General features: G+C 35.5%; 1 protein-coding gene across 1 annotated transcript in view; it reads left to right on the top strand.

Annotated features, from left to right (window-relative positions):
• MALRD1 (MAM and LDL receptor class A domain containing 1) overlaps positions 1-16,933 on the top strand; it is a 229,886-nt gene that overhangs the window by 155,317 nt on the left and 57,636 nt on the right. The window contains exons 31-33 of the mRNA XM_085050566.1: positions 1,766-1,927; positions 3,803-3,960; positions 10,821-11,022. Coding sequence (XP_084906692.1) covers positions 1,766-1,927; positions 3,803-3,960; positions 10,821-11,022 — 522 coding nt within the window. The remainder of the gene's footprint in view (positions 1-1,765; positions 1,928-3,802; positions 3,961-10,820; positions 11,023-16,933) is intronic.

Here is a 16,933-nt window from a genome sequence, read left to right as displayed (position 1 = left end):
GACTTTGATCTTATTAGAGATGCACAAGAAAATATACTTGTTTTTTTCCATTAATGTTTTCCCTTTGCCCTGCCTGCACGTGAGGGTGTTCATTGTTGCAGTTAGGCTTTAGTAGGCTTACATGATGTGTGCAATACAGTGCCAATGTTGCTGCTCACTGCATTTGACTAGCCCTGGCAGAATCCCAGCAGGACTGAGGTGGGAAAGCACCTCTGGAGATCATCGAGTTCAACCTCCTGCTTCAAACAGCAATTCACTGCAATGGGGCACAGGGCTGTGCCACTCAGGGTTTGAATACCTTCAAAAATGGAGACTCCAAAACTTATCTAGGCAACTTGTATCAGTGTTTTACCACCCTGACAGTTAATTTTTTTTTTCCTTAACCTTAGAAATTGCTTCCTCTACTTTTGCCCACTGCCTCTTTTCCTGACACTGGGCAGCACTGAGAAGAGTCTGTCTTTTTCTTCTTTACACCGTCCCAGAAAGTATCTATATACACTGGCAAAATCCCTCTGAGCATTCTCATCTCCAGTCTGAGTAGTCCCAGCTCCCTCAGTCTGTGCTCAGGAGAGACACTTCAGTCCTTGTAGTGCAGCAAGAATAAGTACATTGCAGAACAGTGCAAATTCTTCTCCTAGCACACAGGATTTTGATCCAGTGAATAAAGTATTTTGGATCAAAATTATACTTCTTTTAAGATATTTGTCTTACACATTTAACTAAGGCGTTCTCTTTTACAGAGAACAGAAGTCTGCAGACTTACACTGTGTGTGTAGATATTGGTCACAAGCAGGTTTATGATAATGATAAGCTATATTTATAAAGAATGGCCTCAGTTTTTCTTTTAGCATCAAAGTAGAAAATAGGAAAAAAACCCCAAAACAGATTACTAAGAGGTAAGTAAATCTATTCCTTTATAAATAGATATCCTTTATACCCAGACAATGATACATAAATAGTCTCATTTTAATATTGCCAAATACTTCTAGATCAAGGAACATAGTCTAAATACTAAAATCCATTCTGATCAGTTACAGTCAGTCCTGTTTCTAAAATGCAAGGCTGATTGTGTTGTTCAATAATTTGGAACATTTTTCCAAAGTCTTCTCACAGGAGTTGTCCTCACTCTCACTCAGCAATTGTGTAGCTGCCTTTGCTTTATAACTAAGGAAAAGATGTTTAGGAGCCAACAGAAGAGTTGTGGTGCTATTTGAGTCATCTGTACCATAACATTTATATAATTTGGTTGATTAATTATTTTTCCAAAGTCACCTGAAACATCAGAGGCAGAGTTGGAAATAGGCAGTTTGAGTCAGATCTCCTGAATTTGGTTAGTGAATGTCTTAATCACTAGAACATATTTCTCATCATAAAGCTGTGATCAGACATAGCATTCACAAAGATGAGCCAACACACGCTTATGAAAAATGCCACTGTGGAAGTGTAGTTCAGTTTTGCTAGCTAATTGTCTGGAAATCATTCTTTCCATTCACTTTGGATAAGAACAAACTTTGGTGAAGTCATTGGTTTGTCCTAAAGAGTTACATGGGCATTTATCTGTAATAAAGTTTATACCTGTTGTTAAAGTGAAGAACTAGTTTTCCCTTTCCTGGGAAGTTAATATAACCATTACATATTATGTCCATACATGGAATTAAGGGATTCACAGCATTAGCCATACCTTTCCATTATCATGTTTAGTGTGCACATTATAGCCCCTCTACAAAGAGCTGGGATGCTAATTTACTTTTTGCTGTATTTTCAGGTTACTACACAAGTATTCCTGGAAGCTGTAACTTTGAAACACAAGATCCAGAGTGGACAACTGAGTGTGGATTAACACAAGACACTACTGATGATTTTGACTGGAATATTAACAATGGTGCTGTCACAGGACAAACAGGTCCTGATGCTGACCACACACCAGGTATTGCCATGTGTACTACATCACTTCTGGGAAAACAAAATATTCACTGAATTAAGAAAAAAAACCTACAAAAAATATAACAAGATGACAGCACCTTTCAGTGTGATCAGTTGATGCATGGGAATGGTTCAATGCTGCCATGGTTCAAACCAAGGAAAGGTTCAGACTGGATAATAGGAAGAATTTCTTCAGCAACAGGGAGGCTAAACACTGGAACAGGCTTCCTAGAGGAATCTTTACAGCAATCTGTGTTATGTAGTAAGCATAATTAATTATATACTTAATTATATTACTTAAGTATTAAATAATATATTATTTACATTATACAATATATCTGGGTGGGATAATAGTTTCCATCACAAATGTACCAATCTCTATTTGAGAAGTAGCTAATTTTATTTTCAGGAGCCTTAATCATTACAATCCCTATCTTAATTTCCATCTAATCAGCAAAGTATAGCTAGTATTCAATCTAGAAGTATTACAATTTCTACTGTTTCTTTCCTGGGTTCGTGAACAGCATCATCTCCAAGTTTTGACTCTTTATTTTTGTGTTTTATGTTTTCAAAATCAACAGAGACACCTTATCACAGGTAGCTGTAGCCATTCCTGTCCAACTCATTTATCCTCCCTTTTCCTTTTCTCTGCACCTGCTGCAGGAACTGCTCACCTGATCATGAGGGAACTGCTTATCTACCACAAATCACAGTTTTTGCAGGCATTCCTACTGCTTTGTGTTGCAGGCTGTAAATCTGGAAGTGAATTCCTCTTGGAAAGGTACAGAATAGTCAAGGTAGAGGTAGCAACTATTGCAGCTGTTCCAGGCAAGCTGTTTCTTGCAAATAAGTAGTTTGACTTGCTTTCTTGCTGTTCCTTTGATGCAATGCAATAACAAAACAATCACTAGCCCCTGGCTTTTTAAGAAGATTTTGTGTGCTTTTCTATTTCAGTTTCTCTCATTTAATTAGTTCTTTGTTTCTGTGAAATTACCCAGAAATTGTAAGAAAAACAAAGTTAATAAAAACTGAAGCAAAAGGAAAACAAAATTAGAGCAAATGTGTTTACAAAATTATCTGGATTTGTAATTTACTTTTAATTATCCAGGCAAGAAATATTCACATTAATTACAGAGGAATCACTTGTCAGAATTGCCAACAGCCTGTAATACTTAGAAACATCTATCAGTCCATCAGGTTTAGATTGGATATTAGGAAAAGGATTTTCACCATGAGGGTGGTTGAGCACTGAAACAGCTCCCCAGGGCAGTGGTCACAGCACCAGCCTGACAGAGTTCAAGAAGTGTTTGGACAATGTTCTCGGGCACATGGTGACTCTTAGGGTGTCCTTTCCAGGGCCAGGAGATGGATTTTGATGATCCTTTTAGGTCCCTTCCAAGTCAGGGTATGCTATGATTCTGTCTAGCACAAGGGACATCTAGGACAAAGCACATGTTTTATACCAAAAGAGATTAGAAATTAGGAAATTAGAAAGAAATTCTTTACTCAGGAGGCAGTGAGACACTGGAAAAATTTGTCCAGAAGCTTTGGATACTCCATCCCTGGAAGTGTTCAAGACCAGATTGGATGTGTTTTGAGAAGCCTGATGCAGTGGGTGGCATCCCTGCCCATGGCATGGGGTTGGAACTAGATGACTTTTAAGGGCCCTTCCAACCCAAGCTTTTCTACAATTCTATGAAATACACAAAGCATTACCAAGCAAGATCTCCATACAACCAAGATATGGCATACGCACATGTGGTAAAAAGATAAAATATATACTAGTCTCTGTGTGTATAAAAATGCTTATGAACTGAAGCATAAAATAGTATTGAAAAACTCTAAATGTTTTATGGGTTTTTTTTATTTTTTTATTAAGGTAAAGGACAGAGTTTTTTGTATGTAAACTCATCTGCCCAGAAGGAAGGAAGCAGAGCAAGGATAACTACCATCAAATCCTTCCCAGCCAGTCATGGAGTCTGTAGAGTTCGTTTCTGGTTCTGGATATTTGCTGCAAGGCAAACAGGAGTCTTAAAGGTAAAAGTCCTTCGGCATACATTACGGCATAATAAAACTTGCATTTTTGTGTCTAGGATTGCCAAAATCTCAGGAATTTATGTTAACAATACTTCATCACAACTTCACTACAGTTACACCTATATATAAATATTTTCCTGACAGTAAAGTTTTAGTTTTAGTTCCACTTGAAGTCCCTTCACTACATACGTAAGAATTAACATTGCACATTTGACTAGCATACTAAAACCTACCCAATACCAGCACAGCTCTCTGCACAATTCACTCTAACATAAAATAGGGGCAGTTTCCAATGTTTAGTGGTTTAAAATACAAGTTTTAAAAATATTATTGTAATAGTGTGAAGGGTATTTTATAAAAACAATTGGAAATAAGGTATTTTACTCTATTAGAAATTATAGCTCAAGCTTCAGTGACATCTTACTGTTCCCTAAATGTCCTTAACAAGTACACTTTAAGTTATCAGCAGAGATGAGAATCCTTGGCAAACAATTCACTTCATGTGACTCACTGAATAAATTGAAATAAAGTTGCACAGTTCCTTTTAAGTGACCTGAGAAAGGCTCCTGTCTGTGGCTGTTGTTAAATTTTGAAAATACAGGTTTTGTTAATTTTTTAGTCAGTGGCAGAATATAAATTTTTCACATGTTATCAAACTGCTGAACTAAGTTAGTCTGTGTTAAAAGTGAACAAGAATATTTTTGTATTCTTGGATATTGAATTAAGTCAGGAAGTTTGGACCACTGTTTTCTCCACTGGAAAAGATAATCATAGCACAATTCCATGGGATTATAGTGCAATGATAATCATAGCACAATTCCATGGGATTATAGTGCAATTAGGCTGGAAGGACCTCAGGTGGTCTCTAGTCCAACCTCTTGCTCCAAGCAGAGTCAGCTACAGGATCACACTGTGGGGCTCAGGAAGTTACTCAGTCTTGAAAATGGGCATAGATGGAGACTTCTCAGCCTCTAAGGGCAACTTCTGCCACTGGTCAACTGCCCACCGTGAATAGATGTCTCCTTACATCCAGCCCAAGGATAATGTTAGCCTTCATTCCACCCTTTACTTTTCTTTTTTTTTTAAATAAGTTTTTTTCAGAATGGGGCTTGCATATCAAGTTAATCTCTAGCATCTAGTTTATGGATACCCTGAGTATTGCTATACATTTACTTATTAATACAAAAAAAAAAAAGCTGTATTTCATAAAGTTGATAAAAGCAGCAGTAAAAAGCAAAGATAAATTCCTTTTTCTGGTCTGTTGATAGCTGAAATACTGTGAGATTATCTATGATTAGCTATTTGTTTAAATTCAAGTATCCTGGACATTGCAGCAGGCAAGATTGATGATGAGACTCTTTGAAGGAGTTTTTGAATGTTTTCAAGCATCACAGAACACTTAGCATTTGTGAATAAGGAGATGTGTGTGGCCCATGAGAGAGTTAGTAGGCAGACAGCCAAACAGAGTCTGATTTTTAATTGTTTCTTCTTTTTAAACAGACTACTTTAATTAACTCTCATTGCCTTCAATTTAATAAAGAATTGTCTTACTCCCACATACAAATAAAGTCCCCTGTTTATGGCTTTGCTACATGTACTCTTTATGTAGAAACATATTCACAAAAGGCTGAAACACTCAGCAAGGAAAATCACCCCTTCACAGAATCAATTTACCTCTATGAACATTTTGCTCTTTTCTATCAAAATAATAATCTATTTCAGTATCAACTGTTGCTGTTATTAAATCAAGAATATAAATTAACTGTATCCATTCAAGTGAAAAAGAAAAAAGCCTAAAAAGAACAAAAAAGAAAAGCAATAAAACCAACAGCCCAAAACTTCTAAAGCAATAGCTCTGTGAAGATTTTTTGTTCCCCAGTTTGCACTGGAGGTGAAAGAAGTCAAACTGTAATAGGAAGTTTGAATAATGTGGTAGAACATAATAAGATCAGTATAAAAGCTGATACAGTTCTTATCTGAAAGACAGCTATCTGGTCAAGCCTGAATTTAAAAAAAAATAAATAAAAAGGACTGCAGATATAAGACATACTGAGATGTGTGATTAAAATGACATGCAGGGAATTGGTAAAAGAAAGATAAAAATGAACACTGTAATGCTATGGGAAGTAGATGCGGTAGAACTACACAAAATAATGTAAAGTCGTGGGAACAAACCTCTTTTTACTCAGAAAAGAAACTAGTCACTGAGGAAAGGGAAAGAGGAGCTAGAAATGCTTCTATTCTGTTTTCACAATGCACATTTCAATTACACAATTCCATTGTCATAAACCCTGTAGTTTGTTCATAGGAAAACCAAAACCCTAGGCTATTATTATTTTTAAAAAGGTCATAATGTTTACAGCAACTCTTGCATTAACATAGAATGGATGCTATTTAAAAGAGATCTGAATACTCTTGCTTCAGAACTTCAATCTACCTCAGGAGTCAACCAATGGGAGAAAAAATTTCTTTGTAATGATTAAGTACAAACCCACTAGCTTTCCTTATAGCTGTGTGGTAACAGCCTTTGAAAGGGAAGTTATGCAGCACTAAATACTTGGCTGGTCTAATGTATCAATTATTATGCTCTGAACAAAAATACCTCTTCATACAAACATATTATCCTGCATTATGCTGTAAATGTAAATTTGAAAAAAACCCTCATATTTCTCTTTACATTTTTATGATTACTTAGTTGAATTTAATGGTGTATGAGAGCTCTTTCAGGAAGAAATGAATGCAGCTTTCACATCTGTTTCATTCCAATGGAAATTCCATTGATCATCTGTCAGTTAGACTGAAAACACTCAGTGTTTATCATGCTTTGGTGTTCTGTCACTGGCCAGTGACCTCAGGAGTTTTTCATACTCATACAGTGGAGAATTAAAACTGAAATTAATTCCCGTGTGATAGTATAGCTAATATATCCATTTTCTGCCTTGGTATTTGTTGGTACTAACAGAACTGAATCATAATAAATTTTGGTATAAGACAGGGTAATTTTAATTTAAAAACCTAAATATTTTATTAATTCAACCTAATGCTTAGAAAAAAATTTTTTTTACTTCAAACAAAAGTTTAGAGGAATACAGAGAAGAGAGGTAGGTATTTTTTTAAGTTCTTCTCTATTGGGACAATGAAATGTGATACAATTTTGTAACCTGATTTGTGGGCTGAAGAGAAACAATTTCAGTTTGTCTCTGGTGAGACTTCAGTCCAAGGAAGACATGCAATGATGAGTGCTGAGGAATGTGAAGAGTTCAAAGGCATGATCTTAAGGGTGTAAAGTAGAAAACATAGCATAATTATTCACTGGAGTTAGTGGAAATTCTCCTCCACTGACACAAGTATCTGAAGACACTTCACCCAATGAAGTGAAAATACAGGTTGTCTTTCTCAAGATTTTCCTGTTTCCTTGGCTGGCAGTTAAAGACTCTGAGTTGTCAATGATGGAAGAATACATCTCTTTTTATGCACCCTTGAGATCTGCATTGTTTTCTTATTTTTTAGGCAATTCAGGTGGAATGTAGTATCTTCCAGCATTCCAACTACTAGACTGAGGCGAGATCAGGAAGACAATACATCATCTTGAAAAGTCAGGATGAGGATACAGGATAGCCATGAGTTGTAACTGCTGATTAATAAGTAGAAATTAGAAATTTATATTTTTGTGACCTTCAAAAGCACTTTCTCTATCCCCAAAATAAAATAGAAGCTGAAAAAAAAGAATTCAGAAGTTTTTCTAACACACAGGATATTCTGTGGAGAATTAGAAATAAGTCATGACTTTAAGGCAGTAAATAGGATTTTCTAAAGAATGTTGTTCTCTGTGGATCAGCTAGGTGAGTATTAGGCTGGAGAACAATCTTATCAGACTGAAAAATACAGAGTTGTTCAACAGGATTTTGCTGCAACTTGTTGTTTCGCTGGTTTTGAATTTTTGTGGCTTCTTTTGTTTGTTTGTTTGGTGGTTATTTTTCTTTCATTGCATACCATATGGCAGGATTCAACTTGCTAGCTTTTTTTTTTTCACATCTTACATTGTTTTCACTACCAGGCTAGCTTGTACACTTTAGATGTTACACTTAAGATGCTGTGCAGGAAGGTGGTGTAGTCCCTGGAGATATTAAGCACCACACAGTTGTACCTTTCCAGGGCTCTAGGGAGATCTTATCCATGAAAATTTGCTCTACCTTTCATGTGCTGTATATGTTTACATAGGCCAGCAAAAGTCTTGTATACACTTGTTGTTCTTCCTGATCCAGAAGGCATTTAAACTCTGAGTGACATGGGTAGCCCCAGGAGAGAAGATATTGCTATGTTTCTTCACTTTCACTGGGCACAACCTCAGAGAGAATAAGATCTGTATTCCCCTGCTAAAGGAACAGAGTCCTTGGGACTCCCATTCTGTTGAACTCTCCCCTAATCTCATCTGACTTAGAATGCATTTTCAGTTATGTATTATTATTCCAGAAATTTCATCTAAATTTTTTAGAAGATATTTAAGGACTCACACCCTTTTCTGGCATAGTTGTGGATTCATAAAGGCTTGGAGAACTCAGGTATTCAGGAGTACTTTGGCAAGCAGTGGGATTGAAGCATTACCCCAGGATTGCATGTGACAAATGAAGCAGAACTGGGAGTTCAACTGAGATTTCCAATGTACCAGTTTAGAGATTTCCACTAATGCTGTCAGATTCCTCAATTATGTATGTGATTGTTATACACCAGGTTTAAACTTTAGTCAAACCTGAGGACAGAGTCACATAAATTACAACATATTAACAATCCATAGTAATTACATATCTGCATACCCTTACTCCATGGTAAATATAAGTTAATTCTCAGAGAAAAGAAAGACAAGGCATATAAAATGACTTTACATCTATGTGAATGGGAGCTGATGTTATCAAAATGTCACACTTAAAACCCAGTTTGACTTGCTGCCATTGCAGACCCATTGGCCAGTAAATACAGAGCAGGTTTCCTGATTGGTTTATTGTTTGTACTGAGCTTGAGCTGCAGATTCTGTATGTGCACAGAATGAGTCTGTGCTGCATCTGAGACCAGACTTTGCAAGGACACAATGAAATTTCTCTGTGCACAGACCTAACTGTTCAAGCAATTATTGTACCTTGAAACTTTTAGTATGAGAAAATGCTCCTGATAACCTGACCAAAAGAATTGAAACAAAAAAAAAATTTAAAAAATCTGCTTTAAACAATGGGACAGTCTTTAAATATCTTGTAAGAGAGATTCTAGTTTTGTCTTCAAATGTTTTTGATTCTTCTCACTTCCCCAATATTTATTTGTGTGACTGTGAGACCTAACAATGAGATATATTAAAAGTGATATTATCCCAATATTTACCTGCCAAAAGGATAAAATATCACTACATATAGCTAAAACCATGCTAACATTGTTGTGTGCTGTAAAATTCCAGATCATCAAGATTGTAATATTTTGTGATTGGTAAAATAGTGAGTGGTTCCAGAGACACACGCAGCTGCTGTAACATTATCCTAACCTCACCTGTGGAGTTTCTCTAATTATGGGTTTAAACTTACTAAAGTCTTAGAGCCTGCTAATGTGAAAAACTCTTACACACAGGTTTTCATTTTATTTTAAGGGTTGAATCAGCTATTTCTTTTCAACACCTGTCCTTTTAGCCCTGGAAGAGGCATGCTTTTAGGGAGACAGTAACAAGACATTGCTGTTCCACAGTCCTGAAACCAAAGATCAGGCTTGACAAAATTAGGTCCTGATTTGAATTACAGTATTCTTCATGCTCCTCTGTTCCAAAAATGAAATAACATGCAAGAGTTTTCAGGCATCATATTTTAGTCAATACACTAAGTTCTACAAAGTGTGTGGTTTATGGTGCCATTTGGATTTTTAGATTATTTGTCCCACCAGGTTGACTGGGAGAGTCAAAGGTATTTAATTATACAGCTCGTTAGCATGGGTTAAAGTTCATAACTTTATTGGGCCTCAGGTTTTCTGTTCCATTATTAAGCTGGGGCATTGAATTGGCAACATGAACCTACAGTTCACGGGAAAATTAGTTTAAAGGCTGAAGGGAATTTTGTTGTTGAAAATGATGAGAAGAGGATAATTACTATGATATTCAGTCCCTTAAAGAAATAGTTATTATACGGAATGATTAGAATATTCTTACTTTCTTTACTCCAGTTCTTTTTTTTTTTTTTTGACCTGGTCTAGATTGTACAAGGATTTTTAACACCTGAGTAGGAAAAGCAACTACCTCATTTCATGTTCTTGGCAAAAATTCACCAGTTGTTTATTAATTGCAACTTCATTCATTGCTATACTCACTGCTTTCTCTAGTTAATTATTTTATTCACAATTATTCCTGATTTTACTAAATATGTTTGAATTAATTTTCTGTCATTGTCTCAAACTCTGTATTATAAATTGCTTGTACCAGATGACAGACTTAAATCCCTAATTGCTCTTTTATTTGTATCTCTAAAATCTTCACTCAGTCTTTCTATGAGGAGGTCACCTTTTAGAGAGGAAAGGTTAGCTCAAGATACTTCTCAGTCTTTCTTCAGTTTTTAGAAGAATTTGGGGTTAAATCTTTGCTCTTTAACTTCTATATGTCAGGCTGAGACTGTAGATTTTCCAATTAGTGATTGGATTAGCAGCTCTTTTTTCTTTTCACAGTAGCTTTTAATTTTAAGCTGAGCTAGCATTAGCAAAAGTATTCAGTCACATTTGGTCATCAGCAATATGAGGTGGATTTGAACCATGTCTAACAGGTCAGCACTGCCCAGGCTGCCTTACTCCTCTTGCTCCATGCTGATCCATTTGCATCTCTTGGGTTCTGCCATCAACAGGTGTACACAGTGGAAGAACATGGAATGGAGATCCTCATGTGGTCTTCTAGTAGAAATGAAGAAAACAAATGGATGTATGCAAGCGTGGTTCTCTCCAGTAACAGCCTTTTCAGAGTTGCCTTTGAAGCTGAAGTGGGGTGGAGTCAACCCACAGAATTTGCTCTTGATGACATTTCTTTCACCCCAGAATGCATTGATGGAGGTATGCAATTACACAAATATATATAAAATATGTTTTCTTTTCAGAGGGCAAGGAAAACTGTGGCATTTCACATTTCAATGTATATCACAGTTACAAAATCTGAAATATTTTCCTTTTCTCATGGTTTGTAGAAAAGAGTTTTGTGTTTTAGCTAGCAGTTGAGCATATGAATAATTATAGCAACTCAGAATGTTACTGTCATTGAGGGCCTGAACCACAGTTGAGATGAATCTACCACCATTCCACTATATTATTTTTCTCCTGTATGAAAATAGTCAGAGAAGGCTTTAGTTTGGTATGGAAGTGTTTTATGAGTATCGAAGCAGTTCACAATTATTTTCACAGGAAGTGGTAAGTTTTTATCTTCTCTCTCTTCATGAAATATAAATGGGTAGCACATTTGCCTTGCTGACAGGTTCTTCAAGAATTTACAATCTCACTTCTGCTACACAACTTAAGTGACTTGATCTATGTAGAAAAAAATTCTAATGTCTTATAATGCCCTGTTTATTCTGTGAGAAAAGCAGTGGTTTAATCTGCAAACAAAATACAGTATATGATATAATATCAGAAGAAAAAGAAGGGTATACATGCAAATACAGATTCTGATAGAAAAATTAGCAGAAATTAGTTTGTAAGGGAAAGCTATGAATTATTAATGTCAAATAAATGCCAATATGAAGGTTATAAAATTTTCTTTGCTAACAATTTTTTTCTATTAATACAGCTCTTGTTGTTCAGCTAAGATAGCCTGTGTATGACCTAGTTGTCATGCTGTTCAAAAAACTTTATCTTTTATTATTTTTATTGTGATAAGTACCTCCTGGAGGAATTAGCCACATGCTGATTAAAGCTTAAAGTGAAATAATATGTTCATGGGGGTGACATTTGTCCAGTCTCAAGCTGAATAAGAGTTTTGTTTATTTTCTCTAAATAGGCTCAGGCAAATAATATTTTGGAATATAATTCAATGAGCTGCAGACTATGTGCATAAATAGGCATTTGTTCTACCAATATTACATTAATCACAATTTTAGCCATATCTTAAGAATTACATAGGCAGTTTCATGCACAGTATAGCATAGCAGGGAAATTTTCAAATTATATATTTTAAGTGCCTGTAATTCTGAAATAATCACAACTATAGAAATAAAGTAGTTTTGATAGAGCAACATTTTTTAATTACTTTATTTTTTTCCAGAGATTTTCCAGTTATAGGATACTTCAAAATATGTAACTTATATCACACTCAGTCTCTCTTACAAATGTGGTATATCATAAGATTGGTCTGAAGAAAATTTGTTGGAGTTACACTGGCTATTTACTGTTTCCTGAATAAGTTAAAACTCATGCCATATCTACATGCAGTTTGTGACTTGATTCATACTCTCATCTCCAGAAAAAAACTATATCTAGATGCTGTTACTTAAGAGTGATTTTGTACTGTCCTTGGAAGAGCTCTATCCTAATGATCCTTGCTGTCCTGGTAGGCCAAATCTGTGCTTCTGAAGAGGCAAGAGAACTACACAAAATCTATGTAGTAAAATAAATTACAGCAATTTAGGGAAAAAAGAACCTACCTCTGACTTTATAATACTGTCCCTGACAAAGAGCTGCTTAGGAGGAAGTGCTGTTTTTTACTAATAGCTGTTGCTAGAGAGCTGCTTAAATATTCAGATGGTAAAATTTGAAACTGTTTTGCAGCAGTATAAAAGCACTGTCCTGCAGATATCTGAACATTTTTCTGTAACAGAAACAGTGGGAAAGTTTGCCTAATCCCGTCAGTCTTGCTTTGATTGTTGCTCATTATGTTTATTCAAAGAACTAGCTCAAAGAAAAGTGTTTTACCTGCAGTACAGGTTTTGTGTAATGCTCTTCCTTTCATAAGATAGCTATACTATTGCAAATCTTTTTCCTCTCTCTTCATTATTATTTTTCAGCTTGTCTTTAATTACTTTGGGTTTCCTGAGGCAACATGTTCTAAATAGAAGCAATCACAATTTAGCTGGTTGGGAGCTCTAAGTAATAAAGCATTGCCAGCAGCTCTGATTCAGTTGTGGTTTTTATGTTTTTAAGCAGTCAGACCATATTAGCCATGAGAGTTCCTAGATATCCAAGAATATTTCTGAACATTTAAGCAAGGTGTGCTCATGGTAGTGCTAGGTCAAGCCAGGCATGCTGCAGAAGTAGCTTTAAGCTGATGCTAATGCAGAGGGAGATGTCAGTGGCACAGCATCTAGTTCAGAAATAGCTGCTAAATGAGATGTACTCTTACCACTTTTCAAGGTCTATGACTTTCTGCTGTTAAAGTTGTGTGAAGATCTTATTTTACATCCTAAGGACCAAAGAATTTAGTTGTTACTTAGTTGTAACCATCTTCTTCAAATTGGTAAATAACAGCTTGATTAAAAAAACACAAGAGTTTATTCTGTTTAATGTCTCAATTTTTGAAAATAAAAGTTAGAAAAACAATTCCATTTCTAATTTCAGGTGGACCAAAAATTCCAAAACATTGAATCAGATTTTATATTCTTTAATGTCTTTCTTGTACTATTTTCTAGTTCAGCTGAAATAGGAGGCATTACATAAATTCTAAAAATTACTGCTATACCTAATTTAAATCCTAGCATTAACCTGAAGATGCCTAACAACCAAACCTTATTCTGCTTATGCAAATCAGAATACTGTGTTTTGTCACTCAGTCATTATCAGAGAAATAAACCAGATGGACAAATTCTGTATAATTTACAGTCCAGTAATAGTTAAATAGCACTTCTGCATAGTGGAACAGTATTCTTGAGACACAAATAAATACTAAATATTTTTTATGATGTCTTCCAGAGATCACACAAGTGAAATATTTGTGTTTATGGTGATCTTCTACTGGAAGAAGGTAAATCTCAGCACAAAGTTGGCACTGAATGATGCTCCAGCTCTTTTATGCAGTCAAGTTACCTGCTAGGCCCTATTTAGCTGCAACTCTTTGGGAACTTATATCTCTAAATTATACTGCTTTAGGTAATTGCCTAAGTGATTTTGGTTTATTCAAAAATAATAGTGTTGACACTTTAAAATGAATATTTGGGATGAATCTTGGGCATAAAGAGGAGTGCAAATATCGTGTGGCACCCAAGGCTCCAGAGTATTTGAGAATACAGTGTTTGCTTTTCCACAGTCAGTCATGCTTATCACCAGTTCAGTATTAATGCTGCTTACTGAAATAATTAATTTGAATAAAATTAATCAGGATGTGCTTCTGTGTCTATTCTTCTACTTCACCTTTCCTTATCATTCTCTGCTTTTTCATTTCTGTTTTAGTGTATGTTTGCTGCATAGTTTACTTCCCACAGCTGCTCAACACTACAAGAAGTATTTTCCTTCTTCTCTTCTGTTTTGTGAACTATTTTTTATCAACTTTGATAATTTTATTTTAAAACCTTTTTTACCTCTCTGCTTTTTTTTTTTTTCATCCATTCCTTTCTCTGTCTTTTTAAAAAAATGTCTATTTAGCCTATAAATTTAGCACATGAGAAAGGACTGTCACTTAAAAATTTCCCACCACACCCTTCTGAAGCTTTCCTTTCACCTGAAAGATTTGTCTCCAGCAGAAAATATTATTATTTACGGATATATTAGACATAAAAGGGCAATTCAAATAGTGCAAAACATTCAGCATAGTCACGACATGTGATCTCTAACACTGTCATCTAACCATGGTGAATACAAAAAGTGCTATTTCCCAGATGCTATGGGTTGAGGCTTTTTTCTGATGTTGTCATAGTTCTTGACTTCACCACCCAGGTTACCAAAAAGAGGGTCAGATTTGCCTCTTAGGACCTGAAGTAATATTTTTAGTGATTGATGGCAGCTTTCACTTAGGGGAAACATTTGCTTTGACATGCCATAATCTTACAAGTCTCCCCATTGTTCTGTAGCAAAGCACAAACTAGACCCTCTGTGAAGGTTGTATATAACTCTTATTCTGAGCAAGCTTCACTTGTGAGAAAAACAAATGGAAGAAGCAATCAGAATCTGTGAATTATAAAACTGGTTTTGCCTTTACATTCAAGCCCAAGGGTATTTTTGAAAATGTGTACAAAGGAGTCCCAGTACCCTAAAACCTAATATCCTCCAAGAATTGAATTTTCAATTTATTTGAACCAGCATAAGATAGTCATGAAATTTAGCCATATCCATCCCTTTAGATCACCTTTCCTAGTTTTCTAGAAAAGATGATAGTACAAAAACGGTGTGACAAAGGAAATCATATTTCAATCAAAATTTAAGATAGATATACTCAGAATTTCTGGTCAGCCACAGTAAGAGAAAAGAGCATGTAGCAATATAACCTGCCTCCAACAGTTTTGGATGTCAGGGAAAGAGTAGAAGAAAAGGAGAACTATACATACTCTTTTACCCCAATACATTCCCCACTGCCAGCTATTTGTAATTCAGTTTTCCTGAGCCATATGTAGTCTCATAATAATGATCCTCTGGTTTTTTCTTTCTCTTTGAACTTGTCTGTTCCCCTTTTAACATCAGGGAAATTTTTAATATAGAGAAATTAAATGATATGCTGCTGCTTATATGAACCTAGGCTTATATTCATGGATAGAAAAGCTGTTCAGTGCTTTCTCATTTAGGCCATGAAATGTATGAAACTTTTATTTAAACCTTGGTGATTCACTCTTTTGTGTGGTGGGTAGGATTTTCTTCAGACATCTCCATAAAGCAGTTTCAAATCTCACAATAGATGCATGCCATAGACCCAATCCTGAAGTTCCTTTAGAGTAAAACAATTTGCATTGACTTCCAGAAAAACAGCATAATATATGCAATATCATACCAAAATGTTGGAATAGGTTCATGTTAGGGCATCAAGATGACAAGGAAGGTGTCCCAAAGGGCCAGAGCTTTAAGTCATTCTCTGTTCAAGGTAGAAGGAAATTAATGCTATAACTGGCATCTAATTTAAACTCTGTTTATGAGTGTTTATAATTTGAACATAGCAGAATGAAGATAGGTTTTAGTACTTTTTCATTGAATAACATAGTAAAAGATTAGTGACTCCGAAAGCTATTTCCATATAGCTATATAGCCAAAAGAAAGAGAGTGGAAAAATAAAATCTATGTAGATAATGACCTGATAATGGGTCACGGTCTTCAAAATCAGTATTTGTCTGGACTCCTATAATTTTAGGTGATATATGGTGCCTTGAAGGTATCTAATTTTCAGAAAAAAATTTGAGTAGCAATTCTTTATAACTGAATCCCCTTGTGATTTCAGATGAGAAACCACAGAGCAAAGGTACATATGAGTGGAAATGCTAATATCATAACATCTTGCCTAATTGTTATTTGTTTTTCACTACATGTATTCATAGAATCAGAAAATATGCTGAGTTGGAAGAGACCCACAAGGATCATTGAGTCCAACTGAGCCCTGCACAGCACCATCCCCAAAAATCAAACCATGTGCCAGAGAGCATTGTCCAAGTGCTCCTTGAGCTCTGTCAGGCTTGGTGCTGTGACCACTGCCCTGGGGACCTGTTAGAGTGCTCAACCACATATTGGGACTTTTTAATCCCTATTATATCTCTGCTTCATTAAAAACACTCTGAATCCTGATTGTTTATAAGCCTTCCCTGCTTTTTCCTTCCATAGTCTTCCATTTTCTTCAAAACAAGATCCATATATTTATGTGTAATGACTTAATCTTTGTCACCTCATTGAATACTATTGTACTCAGAGCTCTTTGCTTTTTCCAATGCAGAGATGAGAGATAATTGAACATTCTTTTTTCTCTGTGCACATTATTCAGATATATCTCTGAATGTAGAATTTCTTATCTTCACGAACAGTTTTTCTACACAGCATATAGCTGTGGTATCCAAATATTTGAAAAGTATTT

Source organism: Lichenostomus cassidix, chromosome 2, assembly GCF_008360975.1.
Source record: "Lichenostomus cassidix isolate B80296 chromosome 2, HeHo_3.0, whole genome shotgun sequence".
NCBI lineage: Eukaryota > Metazoa > Chordata > Aves > Passeriformes > Meliphagidae > Lichenostomus > Lichenostomus cassidix.
This window is presented reverse-complemented; position numbering and strand designations above follow the sequence as displayed.